The following is a 20,214-nucleotide window of genomic DNA, read 5'->3' as shown; positions in this document are numbered from 1 at the left end:
CAGCACATCAGGAACATCTCCTGCAGCTGCTGTCACCACCTCCCCAGAGCAGACATCAGCAGCTACCAGCAGCAGCCCTGCAGACATCTCCTCCTCTGCTCCACACACAGGCACTGTTACCACCAGCACTACTCAGACAGTGACCACCTCTGTGCCAACATCAACCCTGGCCACAACCTCAACTGCTGCTGCTGCAGGCACTTCAGATCCTGACACCACCACTGCTGCAAGCTCAACCATGATGGAATCCTCCAGCACAGCTGCCAGGACCACATCTGCTCCTCACACCTCTGCTGCAGCCTCTTCCACTGCAGAACAGAAGTCTGCTCTTCAGGAAACCTCCTCAATATCTTCAACCATATCACAACTCTCCACCTCAGAAGTTTCAACATCCACTGCAGCCACTCTGAGCTCATCAGGAACATCTCCTGCAGCTCCTGTGAGCAGCACACCCATGGTGACCACAGCAGCTGCCAGCAGCAGCCTTGCAGGCTCATCCTCCTCTGCTGCACACACAAGCTCAGCTCCTGCCACCACTTCTGCTCTTCCACTCAGCACTACTCAGACAGTCACCAACTTGATACCAACCTCATCTGTGGCCACAGCCTCTACTGTTCCAGGGACCACAGCATTTGAGGCCACCACTGCTGCAAGCTCAACCAGGATGGAAACCTCCAGCACAGCTGCCAGGACCACATCTGCTCCTCACACCTCTGCTGCAGCCTCTTCCACTGCAGCACAAACCACTGCTATTGGTGAGACCTCCACAGCTGGCTCCACAGCAGTACAAGTGTCCACTCCAGAATCTGCCACATCCTCTGCAGTCTCTCCCAGTACATCAGGAACATCTCCTGCAGCTCTTGGAACCAGCACAGCCATGGAGACAACAGCAGCTGCCAGCAGCAGCCCTGCAGGCTCATCCTCCTCTGCTCCACACACAAGCTCAGCTCCTACAGCCACTTTTACCTCTACTCTGAGCACTTCCAGTCCTTTCACCTTATCTACATCAATGTCTTCTATGGACACAATATCAACTGCTGCTGCTGCAGGGACCTCGACCCTTGAGGCCTCCACTGCTGCAAGCTCAACCAGGACAGAAACCTCCAGCACAGCTGCCAGGACCACATCTGCTCCTCACAGCTCTGCTGCAGACTCTTCCACTCCTGCTGAGGGAACCTCCACAACTGTCTCCAGCACAGCAGAAGTGTCCACCTCAGAACCTGTCACAACCACCCCAGTCACTCCCAGCACTTCAGGAACATCTCCTGCAGATGTTTTCACCACCACTACAAAGGAGATGACCGCAGAGGTAAGCAGCAGCCCTGCAGGCTCATCCTCCTCTGCTCCACACACAAGCTCAGCTCCTGACACAACATCTGGTCATCATCTTAGCTCTTCTCAGACTGTGACCACCTCTACTCCAACCTCTTCTGTGGAGGCAACCTCCACTGTTCAAGGGACATCAACCCTTGAGGCCACCACAGCTGCAAGCTCAACCAGGACAGAAACCTCCAGCACTGCTGCCAGGACCACATCTGCTCCTCACACCTCTGCTGCAGCCTCTTCCACTGCAGAACAGAAGTCTGCTCTTCAGGCAACCTCCACAATGTCTTCAACCATATCAGAACTCTCCACCTCAGAAGTTTCAACATCCACTGCAGCCACTCTGAGCTCATCAGGAACATCTCCTGCAGCTCCTGTGAGCAGCACACCCATGGTGACCACAGCAGCTGCCAGCAGCAGCCCTGCAGGCTCATCCTCCTCTGCTGCACACACAAGCTCAGCTCCTGCTACCACATCTGCTCTTCCACTCAGTACTACTCAGACAGTCACCAACTTGATACCAGCCTCATCTGTGGCCACAGCCTCTACTGTTCCAGGGACCACAGCCTTTGAGGCCACCACTGCTGGAAGCTCAACCAGGATGGAAATCTCCAGCACTGCTGCCAGGACCACATCTGCTCCTCACATCTCTGCTGCAGCCTCTTCCACTACAGCACAAACCACTGCTGCTCAGGGAACCTCCACAACTGGCTCCAGCACAGCAGAAGTGTCCACCTCAGAACCTGTCACAACCATTCCAGTCTCTCCCAGCACATCAGGAACATCTCCTGCAGATACTTTCACCACCACAGCAAAGGAGACATCAGCAGCTGACAGCAGCAGCCCTGCAGGCTCATCCTCCTCTGCTCCACACACAAGCTCAGCTCCTGCCACCACTTCTACACTTTCTCTAAGCACTACTGAGAGAGTGACCACCTTGATAGCAACCTCATCTGTGCCCACAGCCTCTACTGCTGCTGGGACATCAACCCTTGAAACCACTGCTGCTACAAGCCCAGCCATGATGGAAGCTTCCAGCACAGCTGCCAGGACCACATCTGCTCCTCACACCTCTGCTACAGCCTCTTCCACTGAGACACAAACCACTGCTGCTCAGGGAACCTCCACAACTGTCTCCAGCACAGCAGAAGTGACCACCTCAGAAGCTGACACAACCTCTCCAGTCTCTCCCAGCACATCAGGAACATCTGCTGCAGCTGCTGTCACCACCTCCCCAGAGCGCACAACAGCAGCTGCCAGCAGCAGCCCTGCAGACATCTCCTCCTCTGCTCCACACACAGGCACTGTTGCCACCAGCACTACTCAGACAGTGACCACCTCTGTGCCAACATCAACTCTGGCCACAACCTCAACTGCTGCTGCTGCAGGCACTTCAGCCCCTGACACCACCACTGCTGCAAGCTCAACCAGGATGAAAACCTCCAGCACAGCTGCCAGGACCACATCTGCTGCTCACACCTCTGCTGCAGCCTCTTCCACTGCAGAACAGAAGTCTGCTCTTCAGGCAACCTCCACAATTTCCTCAACCACATCAGAACTCTCCACATCAGAAGCTGCAACTTCCACTGCAGCCACTTCCAGCTCATCTGGGATATCAACTGCAGCTCCTGTGAGCACCACACCCATGGACACAACAGCAGCTGCCAGCAGCAGCCCTGCAGGCTCAACCTCCTCTGCTGCACACACAAGCTCAGCTCTGGACACCACATCTGCTCTTCCACTCAGCACTACTCCGCCAGTGACCACCTTGATACCAACCTCTTCTGTGGCCACAATATCAACTGCCACTGCTCCAGGGACATCAACCCTTGAGGCCACCACTGCTGCAAGCTCAACCAGGATGGAAACCTCCAGCACAGCTGCCAGGACCACATCTGCTCCTCACACCTCTGCTGCAGCTTCTTCCACTCCAGAATCTGCATCAACTTCTGCAGTCACCCCCAGTACATCAGAAACATCTCCTGCAGCTCTTGGAACCAGCACAGCCATGGAGACAACAGCAGCTGCCAGCAGCAGCCCTGCAGGCTCATCCTCCTCTGCTCCACACACAAGCTCAGCTCCTGCCGCCACATCTACTGTTCCCCTCAGCACTACTCAGACAGTGATCTCCTCTACTCCAACATCTTCTGAGGCCACAACCTCCACTACCCCAGGCACATCAACCCTTGAGGCCACCACAGTTGAAAGCTCAACCAGGGCAGAAACCTTCAGTACAGCAGCCAGGACCACATCTGCTCCTCACACCTCTGCTGCAGCCTCTTCCACTGCAGCACAAACCACTGCTGCTCAGGGAGCCTCCTCTCTTGTCTCCAGCACAGCAGAAGTGTCCACCTCAGAAGCTGACACAACCACTGCAGCCACTCCCAGCACATCAGGAACATCTGCTGCAGATGCCTTCACCACCACTCCAGAGCAGACAACAGCAGCATTCAGCAGCAGCCCTGCAGACATCTCCTCTGCACCACACACAAGCTCAGCTCCTGCCAGAACATCGACTCTTCCACTTGGCTCTACTCAGACAGTGACCACCTCTATTCCAACCTCTTCTGTGGCCACAGCCTCCACTGCTGCAGGCACATCAATCCCTGAGCTCTACACTGATGAAAGATCAACCAGGATGGAAACCTCCAGCACAGCTGCCAGGACCACATCTGCTCCTCACAGCTCTGCTGCAGCCTCTTCCACTGCAGAACAGAAGTCTGCTCTTCAGGAAACCTCCACAATGTCTTCAACCATATCAGAACTCTCCACATCAGACGTTTCAACATCCACTGCAGCCAATTCCAGCCCATCTGGAACATCTGCTGCAGCTCCTGGCACCACCACACCCATGGGAAGAAGGGTAACTTCCAGCAGCAGCCCTGCAGGCTCATCCTCCTCTGCTCCACACACAAGCTCAGGTCCTGCCACCACTTCTACACTTTCTCTAAGCACTACTGAGAGAGTGACCAGCTCTATGCCAACCTCCTCTGTGGCCACAGCCTCTACTGCTCCAGGGACATCAACCCTTGAAGCCACCACTGCTACAAGCACAGCCAGGATGCAAACCTCCAGCACTGCTGCCAGGACCACATCTGCTCCTCACACCTCTGCTGCAGCCTCTTCCACTGCAGCACAAACCACTGCTGCTCAGGGAGCCTCCACATTTGGCTCCAGCACAGCAGAATTGACCACCTCAAGAGCTACCCAGACCTCTGCAGTCACTCCCAGCACATCAGGAACATCTCCAGCAGCTCTTGGAACCACCACACCCTTGGAGACATCATCAGCACCCAGGAGCAGCTCTGCACAGACATCCTCCTCTGCTCCACACACAAGCACTGCTGCTGCAACCACCTTTGCTTCCAGCTTCAGCACTGCTCAGAGAGTGACCACCTCTATAGCAACCTCCTCTCCAGGGAGCATCTCTGCATCTTCAGTTACAGGCAGGACAACCCTTGAGGCCACCACTGCTGCAAGCTCAACCAGGATGAGCTTCAGCACCACAAAAGTGTCCACGTCAGAACCTGACACAACCACTCCAGTCTCTCCCAGCACATCAGGAACATCTCCTGCAGCTCCTGTGAGCAGCACAGCCACAGAGACAACAGCAGCTGCCAGCAGCAGCCCTGCAGGCTCATCCTCCTCTGCTCCACACACAAGCTCAGCTCCTGCTACTACATCTACTCTTCCATTCAGCACTGCTCAGACAGAGACCACCTCTACTCCAACCTCTTCTGTGGCCACAGCCTTCACTGCTACTGCTCCAGGGACCACAGCCCTTGAGGCCACCACTGCTGCAAGCTCAACCAGGGCAGAAACCTCCAGCACCGCTGCCAGGACCACATCTGCTCCTCACACCTCTGCTGCAGCCTCTTCTACTGCAGCACAAACCACTGCTGCTCAGGGAACCTCCACACTTGTATCCAGCACAGCAGAAGTGTCCACCTCAGAACCTGTCACAACCACTCCAGTCACTCCCAGCACATCAGGGACATCTCCTGCAGCTCCTGTGAGCAGCACACCCACAGAGACAACAGCAGCTGCCAGCAGCAGCCCTGCAGGCTCATCCTCCTCTGCTCCACACACAAGCTCAGCTCCTACAGCCACTTTTACCTCTACCCTGAGCACTTCCAGTCCTTTCTCCTTATCTACATCAATGTCTTCTATGGGCACAACATCAACTGCTGCTCCAGGGACCTCGACCCTTGTGGCCACCACTGCTGCAAGCTCAACCAGGATGGAATCCTCCAGCACAGCTGCCAGGACCACATCTGCTGCTCACAGGACATCTGCAGCCTCCTCCACTGCAGAACAGAAGTCTGCTCTTCAGGCAACCTCCACAATGTCTTCAACCACATCACAGCTCTCCACCTCAGAAGCTGCAGCTTCCACTGAATCCACTTCCAGCTCTGCTGCAGCATCTACAGAAGTTCCTGTGAGCAGCACACCCAGCAGCAGCCCTGCAGGCTCATCCTCCTCTGCTCCACACACAAGCTCAGCTCCTGCCACCACTTCTACTCTTTCACTTGGCACCACTCAGACAGTGACCAGCTCTACTCCAACCACTTCTGTGGCCACAACCTCCACTGCTGCAGGCACATCAACTCTTGAGGCCACCACAGCTGCAGGCTCAACCAGGATGAGCTTCAGCACAGCAGAAGTGTCCACCTCACAATTTGACACAAGCACTGCAGCCACTTCCAGCAATTCAGGAACATCTCCTGCAGCTCCTGTGACCACCACAGCCACAGAGACAACAGCAGCTGCCAGCAGCAGCCCTGCAGGGACATCCTCCTCTGCTCCACACAAAAGCTCAGCTCCTGCCACCACATCTACTCTTCCATTCAGCACTACTCAAACAGTGACCACCTCTAGTCCAACCTCTTCTGTGGCCACAACCTTCACTGCTGCTGCTCCAGAGACATCAACCCTTGAGGCCTCCACTGCTGCAAGCTCAACCAGGACAGAAACTTCCAGCACAGCTGCCAGGACCACATCTGCTCCTCACACCTCTGGTGCAGCCTCTTCCACTGCTGCTCAGGGAACCTCCACACCTGTCTCCAGCACAGCAGAAGTGACCACCTCAGAAGCTGACACAACCTCTCCAGTCTCTCCCAGCACATCAGGAACATCTCCTGCAGCTGCTGTCACCACCTCCCCAGAGCAGACATCAGCAGCTGCCAGCAGCAGCCCTGCAGACCTCTCCTCCTCTGCTCCACACACAGGCACTGTTACCACCAGCACTACTCAGACAGTGACCACCTCTGTGCCAACATCAACTCTGGCCACAACCTCCACTGCTACTGCTGCAGGCACTTCAGCTCCTGACACCACCACTGCTGCAAGCTCAACCAGGATGGAATCCTCCAGCACAGCTGCCAGGACCACATCTGCTCCTCACAGGACATCTGCAGCCTCTTCCACTGCAGACCAGAAGTCTGCTCTTCAGGCAACCTCCACCATTTCCTCAACCACATCAGAACTCTCCACATCAGAAGTTTCAACTTCCACTGCAGTCACTTCCAGCACATCAGGGACATCTCCTGCAGCTTCTGTGAGCATCACACCCATGGTGACAACAGCAGCTGGCAGCAGCAGCCCTGCAGGCTCAACCTCCTCTGCTCCACACACAAGCTCAGCTCCTGCCACCACATCTACTGTTCCCCTCAGCACTGCTCAGACAGTGAGCTCCTCTACTCCAACCTCGTCTGTGGCCACAACCTCCACTACCCCAGGCACATCAACCCTTGAGGCCACCACAGTTGAAAGCTCAACCAGGGCAGAAACCTTCAGTACAGCAGCCAGGACCACATCTGCTCCTCACACCTCTGCTGCAGCCTCTTCTACTGAGACACAAACCACTGCTGCTCAGGGAACCTCCACAACTCTCTCCAGCAGAGCAGAAGTGTCCACCTCAGAACCTGTCACAACCACTCCAGTCTCTCCCAGCACATCAGGAACATCTCCTGCAGCTCTTGGAACCAGCACAGCCACAGAGACAACAGCAGCTGCCAGCAGCAGCCCTGTAGGAACTTCCTCCTCTGCTCCACACACAAGCACGGCTCCTGACACTACTTCTACTCTTCCATTCAGCACTACTCAGACAGTGACCACCTCTACTCCAACCTCTTCTGTGGCCACAATATCCATTGCTGCAGGCACATCAACTCTTGAGGGCACCACTGCTGCAAGCTCAACCAGGGCAGAAACCTCCAGCACTGCTGCCATGACCACATCTGCTCCTCACACCTCTGCTGCAGCCTCTTCCACTGCAGAACAGAAGTCTGCACTTCAGGTAACCTCCGCAATTTCCTCAACCACATCAGAACTCTCCACATCAGAATCTGCAACTTCCACTGCAGCCACTTCCAGCACTTCTGCAGCATCTACAGAAGCTCCTGTGAGCAGCACACCCAGCAGCAGCCCTGCAGGCTCATCCTCCTCTGCTCCACACACAAGCTCAGTTCCTGCCACCACTTCTACTCTCCCATTCAGTACTCCTCATACAGTGACCACCTCTACTCCAACCTCTTCTGCAGACATAACCTCCACTGCTGCAGGCACATCCACCTTTGAGGCCACCACTGCTGCAAGCTCAACCAGGATGGAAACCCCCAGCACAGCAGAGAAGTCCACCTCAGAAGCTGACACAACCTCTGTAGTCACTCCCAGCTCATCTGGGACATCTCCAGCAGCTCCTGTGAACACCACACCCATGGAGACAACAGCAGTTGCCAGCAGCAGCCCTGCAGGCTCATCCTCCTCTGCCTCTACAGCCACTTTTACCTCTGCTCTGAGCACTTCCAGTCCTTTCACCTTATCTACATCAATGTCTTCTATGGACGCAACATCAACTGCTGCTGCTGCAGGCACATCAACCCTTGAGGCCACCACTGCTGCAAGCTCAAACAGGGCAGAAACCTCCAACACAGCAGAGAAGTCCACCTCACAAGCTGACACAACCTCTGTAGTCACTCCCAGCACATCTGGGACATCTCCAGCAGCTCTTGGAACCACTACACCCATGGAGACATCATCAGCACCCAGGAGCAGCTCTGCACAGACATCCTCCTCTGCTCCACACACAAGCACTGCTGCTGCAACCACCTTTGCTTCCAGCTTCAGCACTGCTCAGAGAGTGACCACCTCTATAGCAACCTCCTCTCCAGGGAGCATCTCTGCTTCCTCTGTTACAGGCAGGACAACCCTTGAGGCCACCACTGCTGCAAGCTCAAACAGGGTAGAAACCTCCAGCACAGCTGCCAGGACCACATCTGCTCCTCATACCTCTGCTGCAGCCTCTTCCACTGCTGCTCAGGGAACCTCCACACTTGTCTCCAGCACAGCAGAAGTGTCCACCTCAGAAGCTGTAAAAACCACTCCAGTCTCTCCCAGCACATCAGGAACATCTCCTGCAGCTCCTGTGAGCAGCACAGCCACAGAGACAACAGCAGCTTCCAGCAGGAGCCCTGCAGACACTTCCTCCTCTGCTCCACACACAAGCTCAGCTCCTACAGCCATGTTTACCTCTACCCTGAGCACCTCCAGTCCTTCCTCCTTCTCTACATCAATGTCTTCTATGGACACAACATTAACTGCTGCTGTTCCAGGGACCTCGACCCTTGAGGCCATCACTGCTGCAAGCTCAACCAGGATGGAATCCTTCAGCACAGCACAAAAGTCCACCTCAGAAGCTGACAGAACCATTGCAGCCACTTCGAGCTCATCTGGGACATCTCCTGCAGCTCCTGTGATCACCACAGCCATGGAGACAACAGCAGCTCCCAGCAGCAGCCCTGCAGGCTCATCCTCCTCTGCTGCACACACAATCACTGCTCTGGGCACCACATCTACTCTTCCACTGAGCATTACTGAGAGAGTGACCACCTTGATACCAACCTCTACTGTGGCCACAACCTCCACCACTATTGCTCTAGGGATGTCAACCCTTGAGGCCACCACTGCTGCAAGCTCAATCAGGGCAGAAACCTCCAGCACAGCTGCCAGGACTCCATCTGCTCCTCACACCTCTGCTGCAGCCTCTTCCACTGCAGCACAAACCACTGCTCCTCAGGGAACCTCTACAACTGCCTCCAGCACAGCAAAAGAGTCCACCTCAGAACCTGTCACAACCATTCCAGTCTCTGCCAGCACATCAGGAACTTCTGCTGCAGCTCTTGGAACCAGCACAGCCACAGAGACAACAGCAGCTGCCAGCAGCAGCCCTGCAGACACTTCCTCCTCTGCTCCACAGACAAGCTCAGCTCCTGCCACCACATCTACTCTTCCATTCAGCACTACTCAAACAGTGAGCACCTCTACTCCAACCTCTTCTGTGGCCTCAACCTCCACTGCTGCTGCTGCAGGCACATCAACTCTTGAGGCCTCCACTGCTGCAAACTCAACCAGGATGGAATCCTCCAGCACAGCTGCCAGGACCACATCTGCTCCTCACATCTCTGCTGCAGCCTCTTCCACTGCAGCACAAACCACTGCTCCTCAGGGAACCTCCACACTTGTCCTCAGCACAGCAGAAGTGTCCACCTCAGAAGCTGCAACTTCCACTGCAGCCACTTCCAGCTCATCAGGAACATCTGCTGCAGCTGCTGTCACCACCACTCCAGAGCAGACATCAGCAGCTGCCAGCAGCAGCCCTGCAGACATCTCCTCCTCTGCTGCACACACAGGCACTGTTACCACCAGCACTACTCAGACAGTGACCACCTCTGTGCCAACATCAACCCTGGCCACAACTTCAACTGCTGCTGCTGCAGGCACTTCAGCTCCTGACACCACCACTGCTGCAAGCTCAACCAGGATGGAATCCTCCAGCACAGCTGCCAGGACCACATCTGCTCCTCACACCTCTGCTGCAGCCTCTTCCACTGCAGAACAGAAGTCTGCTCTTCAGGCAACCTCTGCAGTTCCCTCAACCACATCAGAACTCTCCACCTCAGAAGCTACAACTTCCACTGAAGCCACTTCCAGCTCTGCTGCAGCATCTACAGAAGCTCCTGTGAGCAGCACACCCAGCAGCAGCCCTGCAGGCTCATCCTCCTCTGCTCCACACACAAGCTCAGTTCCTGCCACCACTTCTACTCTCCCATTCAGTACTCCTCATACAGTGACCACCTCTACTCCAACCTCTTCTGCGGCCACAACCTCCACTGCTGCAGGCACATCCACCCTTGAGGCCACCACTGCTGCAAGCTCAACCAGGGCAGAAACCTCCAGCACAGCAGAAGTGTCCACCTCACAAGCTGACACAAGCACTGCAGCCACTTCCAGCATATCAGCGACATCTCCAGCAGCTCTTGGAACCACCACACCCATGGAGACATCATCAGCACCCAGGAGCAGCTCTGCACAGACATCCTCCTCTGCCCCACACACAAGCACTGCTGCTGCAACCACCTTTGCTTCCAGCTTCAGCACTGCTCAGAGAGTGACCACCTCTATAGCAACCTCCTCTCCAGGGAGCATCTCTGCTTCCTCTGTTACAGGCAGGACAACCCTTGAGGCCACCACTGCTGCAAGCTCAGCCAGGGTAGAAACCTCCAGCACTGCTGCCAGGACCACATCTGCTCCTCACACCTCTGCTGCAGCCTCTTCCACTGCAGCACAAACCACTGCTCCTCAGGGAACCTCCACACTTGTCCTCAGCACAGCAGAAGTGTCCACCTCAGAAGCTGCAACTTCCACTGCAGCCACTTCCAGCTCATCAGGAACATCTGCTGCAGCTGCTGTCACCACCACTCCAGAGCAGACATCAGCAGCTGCCAGCAGCAGCCCTGCAGACATCTCCTCCTCTGCTGCACACACAGGCACTGTTACCACCAGCACTACTCAGACAGTGACCACCTCTGTGCCAACATCAACCCTGGCCACAACTTCAACTGCTGCTGCTGCAGGCACTTCAGCTCCTGACACCACCACTGCTGCAAGCTCAACCAGGATGGAAACCTCCAGCACAGCTGCCAGGACCACATCTGCTCCTCACACCTCTGCTGCAGCCTCCTCCACTGCAGAACACAAGTCTGCTCTTCAGGCAACCTCTGCAGTTCCCTCAACCATATCACAGCTCTCCACCTCAGAAGCTGCAACTTCCACTGTAGCCACTTCCAGCTCTACTGAATCATTTACTGAAGCTCCTATGAGCAGCACACCCAGCAGCAGCCCTGCAGGCTCATCCTCCTCTGCTCCACACACAAGTTCAGCTCCTGCCACCACTTCTACTCCTCTGCGTGGAACTACTCAGACAGTGACCACCTCTACTCCAACCTCTTCTTTGGCCACAACATCCATTGCTGCAGGCACTTCAGCACCTGACACCACCAGTGCTTCAAGCTCAACCAGGATGGAAACCTCCAGCACTGCTGCCAGGACCACATCTGCTCCTCACAGCTCTGCTGCAGCCTCTTCCACTGAGTCACAAACCACTGCTGCTCAGGGAACCTCCACACTTGACTTCAGCACAGCAGAAGTGTCCACCTCAGAACCTCTCAAAACCACTCCAGTCACTCCCAGCACATCAGGAACATCTCCTGCAGCTCCTGTGAGCAGCACAGCCACAGAGACAACAGCAGCTGCCAGCAGCAGCCCTGCAGACTCATCCTCCTCCACTCCACACACAAGCTCAGCTCCTACAGCCACTTTTACTTCTACCCTGAGCACCTCCAGTCCTTTGACCTTATCTACATCAATGTCTTCTATGGGCACAAGCTCCACTGCTACTGCTCCAGGGACTTCTACCCTTGAGGCCTCCACTGCTACAAGCTCAACCAGGATGAAAACCTCCAGCACAGCTGCCAGGACCACATCTGCTCCTCACACCTCTGCTGCAGCCTCCTCCACTGCAGAACAGAAGTCTGCTCTTCAGGCAACCTCCACAATGTCTTCAACCACATCAGAACTCTCCACATCAGAAGCTGCAACTTCCACTGCAGCCACTTCCAGCTCTCCTGCAGCATCTACTGAAGCTCTTGGCACCACCATACTCATGGGCACAACAGCAGCTGCCAGCAGCAGCTCTGCAGACACCTCCTACTCTGCTCTACACACAAGCTCAGCTCCTGCCACCACTTCTACTCTGCCACTCAGCACTACTGAGAGAGTGACCAGCTCTATGCCAACCTCCTCTGTGGCCACAGCCTCTACTGCTCCAGGGACATCAACCCTTGAAACCACCACTGCTACAAGCCCAGCCAGGATGGAAACCTCCAGCACTGCAGCCAGGACCACATCTGCTCCTCACACCTCTGCTGCAGCCTCTTCCACTGCAGCACAAACCACTACTGCACAGGGAACCTCCACACCTGTCTCCAGCACAGCAGAAGTGTCCACCTCAGAACCTGTCACAACCACTCCAGTCACTCCCAGCACATCAGGAACTTCTGCTGCAGCTCTTGGAACCAGCACAGCCACAGAGACAACAGCAGCTGCCAGCAGCAGCCCTGCAGACACTTCCTCCTCTGCTCCACACACAAGCACAGCTCCTACAGCCTTGTTTAGCTCTACTCTGAGCACTTCCAGTCCTTTCACCTTATCTACATCAATGTCTTCTATGGGCACAACATCAACTGCTGCTGCTGCAGGCACATCAACCCTTGAGGCCACCACTGCTGCAAGCTCAACCAGGGCAGAAACCTCCAGTACAGCAGAAGTGTCCACCTCACAAGCTGACACAAGCACTGCAGCCACTTCCAGCACATCTGGGACATCTCCAGCAGCTCTTGTGAACACCACACCCATGGAGACATCATCAGCACCCAGGAGCAGCTCTGCACAGACATCCTCCTCTGCTCCACACACAAGCACTGCTGCTGCAACCACCTTTGCTTCCAGCTTCAGCACTGCTCAGAGAGTGTCCACCTCTATAGCAACGTCCTCTCCAGGGAGCATCTCTGCTTCCTCTGTTACAGGCAGGACAACCCTTGAGGCCACCACTGCTGCAAGCTCAACCAGGGCAGAAACCTCCAGCACAGCTGCCAGGACCACATCTGCTCCTCACACCTCTGCTGCAGCCTCTTCCACTGCAGCACAAACCACTGCTCCTCAGGGAACCTCCACAACTGCCTCCAGCACAGCAAAAGTGTCCACCTCAGAACCTGTCACAACCATTCCAGTCTCTCCCAGCACATCAGGAACATCTCCTGCAGCTCTTGGAACCAGCACAGCCACAGAGACAACAGCAGCTGCCAGCAGCAGCCCTGCAGGCTCATCCTCCTCTGCTCCACACACAAGCTCAGCTCCTACAGCCACTTTTACCTCTACCCTGAGCACTTCCAGTCCTTTCACCTTATCTACATCAATGTCATCTGTGGCCACAACATCAACTGCTACTGCTCCAGAGACCACGACCCTTGTGGCCACCACTACTACCAGCACAGCCATAATGGAAGCTTCCAGCACAGCTGCCAGGACCACATCTGCTCCTCACACCTCTGCTGCAGCCTCTTCCACTGCAGAACAGAAGTCTGCTCTTCAGGCAACCTCTGCAGTTCCCTCAACCATATCACAGCTCTCCACCTCAGAAGCTGCAACTTCTACTGAAGCCACTTCCAGCTCTGCTGCAGCATCTACAGAAGCTCCTGTGAGCAGCACACCCAGCAGCAGCCCTGCAGGCTCATCCTCCTCTGCTCCACACACAAGCTCAGCTCCTGCCACCACAGCTTTGATTCCACTTGGCACTACTCAGACAGTGACCACCTCTACTCCAACCTCTTCTGCAGCCACAACCTCCACAGCTGCAGGCACATCAACCCTTGAGGCCACCACTGCTGCAAGCTCAACCAGGATGGAAACTTCCAGCACTGCTGCCAGGACCACATCTGCTCCTCACACCTCTGCTGCAGCCTCTTCCACTGCAGCACAAACCACTGCTGCTCAGGGAACCTCCACACTTCTCTCCAGCACAGCAGAAGTGTCCACCTCAGAACCTGTCACAGTCTCTCCTGTCACTCCCAGCACATCAGGAACATCTCCTGCAGCTCCTGTGAGCAGCACAGCCACAGAGACAACAGCAGCTGCCAGCAGCAGCCCTGCAGACACTTCCTCCTCTGCTCCACACACAAGCTCAGCTTCTACAGCCACTTTTACCTCTACTCTGAGCACTTCCAGTCCTTTCACCTTATCTACATCAATGTCTTCTATGGACACAACATCAACTGCTGCTGCTGCAGGCACATCAACCCTTGAGGCCACCACTGCTGCAAGCTCAACCAGGGCAGAAACCTCCAGTACAGCAGAAGTGTCCACCTCACAAGCTGACACAAGCACTGCAGCCACTCCCAGCACATCAGGAACATCTCCAGCAGCTCTTGTGAACACCACACCCATGGAGACATCATCAGCACCCAGGAGCAGCTCTGCACAGACATCCTCCTCTGCTCCACACACAAGCACTGCTACTGCAACCACCTTTGCTTCCAGCTTCAGCACTGCTCAGAGAGTGACCACCTCTATAGCAACCTCCTCTCCAGGGAGCATCTCTGCTTCCTCTGTTACAGGCAGGACAACCCTTGAGGCCAGCACTGCTGCAAGCTCACCCAGGACAGAAACCTCCAGCACTGCTGCCAGGACCACATCTGCTCCTCACACCTCTGCTGCAGCCTCTTCCACTGCAGCACAAACCACTGCTGCTCAGAAAACCTCCACAACTGGCTCCAGCACAGCAGAAGTGTCCACCTCAGAACCTGTCACAACCATTCCAGTCTCTCCCAGCACATCAGGAACTTCTGCTGCAGCTCTTGGAACCAGCACAGCCACAGAGACAACAGCAGCTGCCAGCAGCAGCCCTGCAGACACTTCCTCCTCTGCTCCACACACAAGCTCAGCTCCTACAACCACTTTTACCTCTACTCTGAGCACTTCTAGTCCTTTCACCTTATCTACATCAATGTCTTCTATGGACACAACATCAACTGCTACTGCTCCAGAGACCACGACCCTTGTGGCCACCACTGCTACAAGCACAGCCATGATGGAAGCTTCCAGCACAGCTGCCAGGCCCATATCTGCTGCTCACACCTCTGCTGCAGCCTCTTCCACTGCAGAACAGAAGTCTGCTCTTCAGGCAACCTCTGCAGTTTCCTCAACCACATCAGAATTCTCCACCTCAGAATCTGCAGCTTCCACTGCAGCCACTTCCAGCTCTGCTGCAGCATCTACAGAAGCTCCTGTGAGCAGCACACCCAGCAGCAGGCCTGCAGGCTCATCCTCCTCTGCTCCACACACAAGCTCAGCTCCTGCCACCACTTCTACTCTGCCACTCAGCACTACTGAGAGAGTGACCAGCTCTATGCCAACCTCCTCTGTGGCCACAGCCTCTACTGCTCCAGGGACATCAACCCTTGAAACCACCACTGCTACAAGCCCAGCCATGAGGGAAACCTCCAGTACAGCTGCCAGGACCACATCTGCTCCTCACACCTCTGCTACAGCCTCTTCCACTGCAGCACAAACCACTGCTCCTCAGGGAACCTCCACAACTGGCTCCAGCACAGCAGAAGTGTCCACCTCAGAACCTGTCACAACCATTCCAGGCTCTCCCAGCTCATCAGAAACATCTCCTGCAGCTCCTGTGAGCAGCACAGCCTCAGAGACAACAGAAGGTCCCAGCAGCAGCCCTGCAGGCTCATCCTCCTCTGCTCCACACACAAGCTCATCTCCTGCCACCACAACTTTGATTCCACTTGGCACTACTCAGACAGTGACCACCTCTACTCCAACCTCTTCTGCGGCCGCAACCTCCACAGCTGCAGGCACATCAACCCTTGAGGCCACCACTGCTGCAAGCTCAACCAGGGCAGAAACCTCCAGTACAGCAGAAGTGTCCACCTCACAAGCTGACACAAGCACTGCAGCCACTCCCAGCACATCAGGAACATCTCCAGCAGCTCTTGGAACCACCACACCCATGGAGACATCATCAGCACCCAGGAGCAGCTCTGCACAGACATCCTCCTCTGCTCCACACACAAGCACTGCTGCTGCAACCACCTTTGCTTCCAGCTTCAGCACTGCTCAGAGAGTGACCACCTCTATAGCAACCTCCTCTCCAGGGAGCATCTCTGCTTCCTCTGTTACAGGCAGGACAACCCTTGAGGCCAGCACTGCTGCAAGCTCAACCAGGATGGAAATCTCCAGCACTGCTGCCAGGACCACATCTGCTCCTCACACCTCTGCTGCAGCCTCTTCCACTGAGACACAAACCACTGCTGCTCAGGGAACCTCCACACCTGTCTCCAGCACAGCAGAAGTGTCCACCACAGAATCTGAAACAACCTCTGCAGTCACTCCCAGCACATCAGGAACATCTCCTGCAGCTGCTGTGACCACCACACCCATGGAGACAACAGCAGCTGCCAGCAGCAGCCCTGCAGGCATTTCTTCCTCTGCTCCACACACAAGCTCAGCTCCTACAGCCACTTTTACTTCTACTCTGAGCACTTCCAGTCCTTTCAGCTTATCTACATCAATGTCTTCTATGGACACAACATTAACTGCTACTGCTGCAGGCACTTCAGCATCTGACAGCACCACTGCTACAAGCTCAACCAGGATGGAAGCTTCCAGCACAGCTTCCAGGACCACATCTGCTCCTCACACCTCTGCTGCAGCCTATTCCACTGCTGGTGAGACCTCCACAGCAGTACAAGTGTCCACTCTAGAATCTGCCACAACCTCTGCAGTCACTCCCAGTACATCAGAAACATCTCCAGCAGCTCCTGGAACCAGCACAGCCATGGAGTCAACAGCATCTGCCAGCAGCAGCCCTGCAGGCTCATCCTCCTCTGCTGCACACACAAGCTCAGCTCCTGCCACCACATCTACACTTCCTCTAAGCACTACTCAGACAGTGATCTCCTCTACTCCAACCTCTTCTGTAGCCACAACCTTGACTGCTGAAAGGACATCAAGACTTGAGGCCTCCACAGCTGCAAGTGCAACCTGGATAGAAACCTCCAGCACAGCTGCCAGGACCACATCTGCTCCTCACACCTCTGCTGCAGCCTCTTCCACCGAGACACAAACCACTGCAGCTGAGGGAACCTTCACAACTGTCTCCAGCACAGCAGAAGTGTCCACTCCAGAATCTGCCACAACCTCTCCAGTCACTCCCAGTACATCAGAAACATCTCCTGCAGCTCCTGTGACCACCACACCCATGGAGACATCAGCAGCACTCAGCAGCAGCCCTGCAGGCTCATCCTCCTCTGCTCCACACACAAGCTCAGCTCCTGTCACCACTTCTACTCTGCCACTCAGCACTACTGAGAGAGTGACCAGCTCTATGCCAACCTCCTCTGTGGCCACAGCCTCTACTGCTCCAGGGACATCAACCCTTGAAACCACCACTGCTACAAGCCCAGCCAGGATGGAAACCTCCAGCACTGCTGCCAGGACCACATCTGCTCCTCACACCTCTGCTGCAGCCTCTTCCACTGCAGCTCAAACCACTGCAGCTGAGGGAACCTCCACAACTGTCTCCAGCACAGCAGAAGTGTCCACCTCAGAACCTGTCACAACCATTCCAGGCTCTCCCAGCTCATCAGAAACATCTCCTGCAGCTCCTGTGAGCAGCACACACTCAGAGTCGACAGAAGGTCCCAGCAGCAGCCCTGCAGGCTCATCCTCCTCTGCTGCACACACAAGCTCAGCTCCTGCCACCACATCTACTCCTCTGCGTGGAACTACTCAGACAGTGACCACCTCTACTCCAACCTCTTCTGCTGCCACAACCTCCACTGCTGCAGGCACATCCACCCTTGAGGCCACCACTGCTGCAAGCTCAACCAGGGCAGAAACCTCCAGCACAGCAGAGAAGTCCACCTCACAAGCTGACACAAGCACTGCAGCCACTTCCAGCACATCTGGGACACCTCCAGCAGCTCCTGTGAACACCACACCCATGGAGACATCATCAGCACCCAGGAGCAGCTCTGCACAGACATCCTCCTCTGCTCCACACACAAGCACTGCTGCTGCAACCACCTTTGCTTCCAGCTTCAGCACTGCTCAGAGAGTGACCACCTCTATAGCAACCTCCTCTCCAGGGAGCATCTCTGCTTCCTCTGTTACAGGCAGGACAACCCTTGAGGCCACCACTGCTGCAAGCTCAGCCAGGACAGAAACCTCCAGCACTGCTGCCAGGACCACATCTGCTCCTCACACCTCTGCTGCAGCCTCTTCCACTGAGACACAAACCACTGCTGCTCAGGGAACCTCCACACCTGTCTCCGGCACAGCAGAAGTGTCCACCACAGAATCTGAAACAACCTCTGCAGTCACTCCCAGCACATCAGGAACATCTCCTGCAGCTGCTGTGACCACCACACCCATGGAGACAACAGCAGCTGCCAGCAGCAGCCCTGCAGGCATTTCTTCCTCTGCTGCACACACAAGCTCAGCTCCTACAGCCACTTTTACTTCTACTCTGAGCACTTCCAGTCCTTTCACCTTATCTACATCAATGTCTTCTATGGACACAACATTAACTGCTACTGCTGCAGGCACTTCAGCATCTGACAGCACCACTGCTACAAGCTCAACCAGGATGGAAGCTTCCAGCACAGCTTCCAGGACCACATCTGCTCCTCATACCTCTGCTGCAGCCTATTCCACTGCTGGTGAGACCTCCACACTTGTCTCCACAGCAGTACAAGTGTCCACTCTAGAATCTGCCACAACCTCTGCAGTCACTCCCAGTACATCAGAAACATCTCCAGCAGCTCCTGGAACCAGCACAGCCATGGAGTCAACAGTATCTGCCAGCAACAGCCCTGCAGGCTCATCCTCCTCTGCTGCACACACAAGCTCAGCTCCTGCCACCACATCTACACTTCCTCTAAGCACTACTCAGACAGAGATCTCCTCTACTCCAACCTCTTCTGTAGCCACAACCTCGACTGCTGAAAGGACATCAACACTTAAAGCCTCCACAGCTGCAAGTGCAACCTGGATAGAAACCTCCAGCACAGCTGCCAGGACCACATCTGCTCCTCACACCTCTGCTGCAGCCTCTTCCACTGAGACACAAACCACTGTAGCTGAGGGAACCTCCACAACTGTCTCCAGCGCAGCAGAAGTGTCCACTCCAGAATCTGCCACAACCTCTCCAGTCACCCCCAGCACATCAGGAACTTCTCCTGCAGCTCCTGTGACTGCCACACCCATGGAGACATCAGCAGCACTCAGCAGCAGCCCTGCAGGCTCACCCTCCTCTGCTCCACACACGAGCTCAGCTCTGGGCAGCAAATCTACTCTACCTCTGAGCACTACTCAAAGAGTCTCCTCATCTATACCAACATCTTCTGTGACTGCAACCTCTACTGCTACTGCTCCAAGCACATCAACCCTTGAAGCCACCACTGCTGCAACCTCAACCATGATGGAAACCTTCAGCACAGCTCCCAGGACCACATCTGCTCCTCACACCACTGCTGCAGCCTCTTCCAGTGCAGCACAAACCACTGCTGCTGAGCTAACTACCACACTTGTCAGCAGCACTGCAGAAGTATCCACCTCAGAAGCTGCTTCAACCTCTAAAGTCACTCCCAGCACATCAGGAACATCTGCTGCAGCTGCTGTCAGCACCACTCCAGTGCAGACAACAGCAGCATTCAGCAGCAGCCCTGCAGGCTCCTCCTCTGCTCCACACACAAGCACAGCTCCTGCAATCATGTTTACCTCTGCTCTGAGCTCTTCCAGTCCTTTGACCTCGTCTACATCAATGTCTTCTATGGACACAACATCAACTGCTACTGCTCCAGGGACCACAACCCTTGAGGCCACCACTACAAGCCAAGCCATGATGGAAGCCTCCAGCACAGCTGAGGTAACCTCCACAACTGTCTCCAGCACACCAGAAGTGTCCACCACAGATTC

The 20,214-nt window shown here is 55.4% G+C and overlaps 1 protein-coding gene across 1 annotated transcript in view; it reads left to right on the top strand.

Annotated features, from left to right (window-relative positions):
- The first annotated feature begins 553 nt into the window (after window positions 1-553).
- The window catches only part of LOC135192046 (mucin-16-like), a 53,287-nt gene continuing 33,626 nt past the window's right edge, over window positions 554-20,214 (top strand). Inside the window, exons 1-3 of the mRNA XM_064174865.1 lie at window positions 554-3,005; window positions 5,421-7,118; window positions 14,196-14,469. Coding sequence (XP_064030935.1) covers window positions 665-3,005; window positions 5,421-7,118; window positions 14,196-14,469 — 4,313 coding nt within the window. The 5' untranslated portion in view covers window positions 554-664. The remainder of the gene's footprint in view (window positions 3,006-5,420; window positions 7,119-14,195; window positions 14,470-20,214) is intronic.

This window comes from Pogoniulus pusillus, chromosome 41 (genome assembly GCF_015220805.1).
Source record: "Pogoniulus pusillus isolate bPogPus1 chromosome 41, bPogPus1.pri, whole genome shotgun sequence".
Lineage (NCBI taxonomy): Eukaryota > Metazoa > Chordata > Aves > Piciformes > Lybiidae > Pogoniulus > Pogoniulus pusillus.
This window is presented reverse-complemented; position numbering and strand designations above follow the sequence as displayed.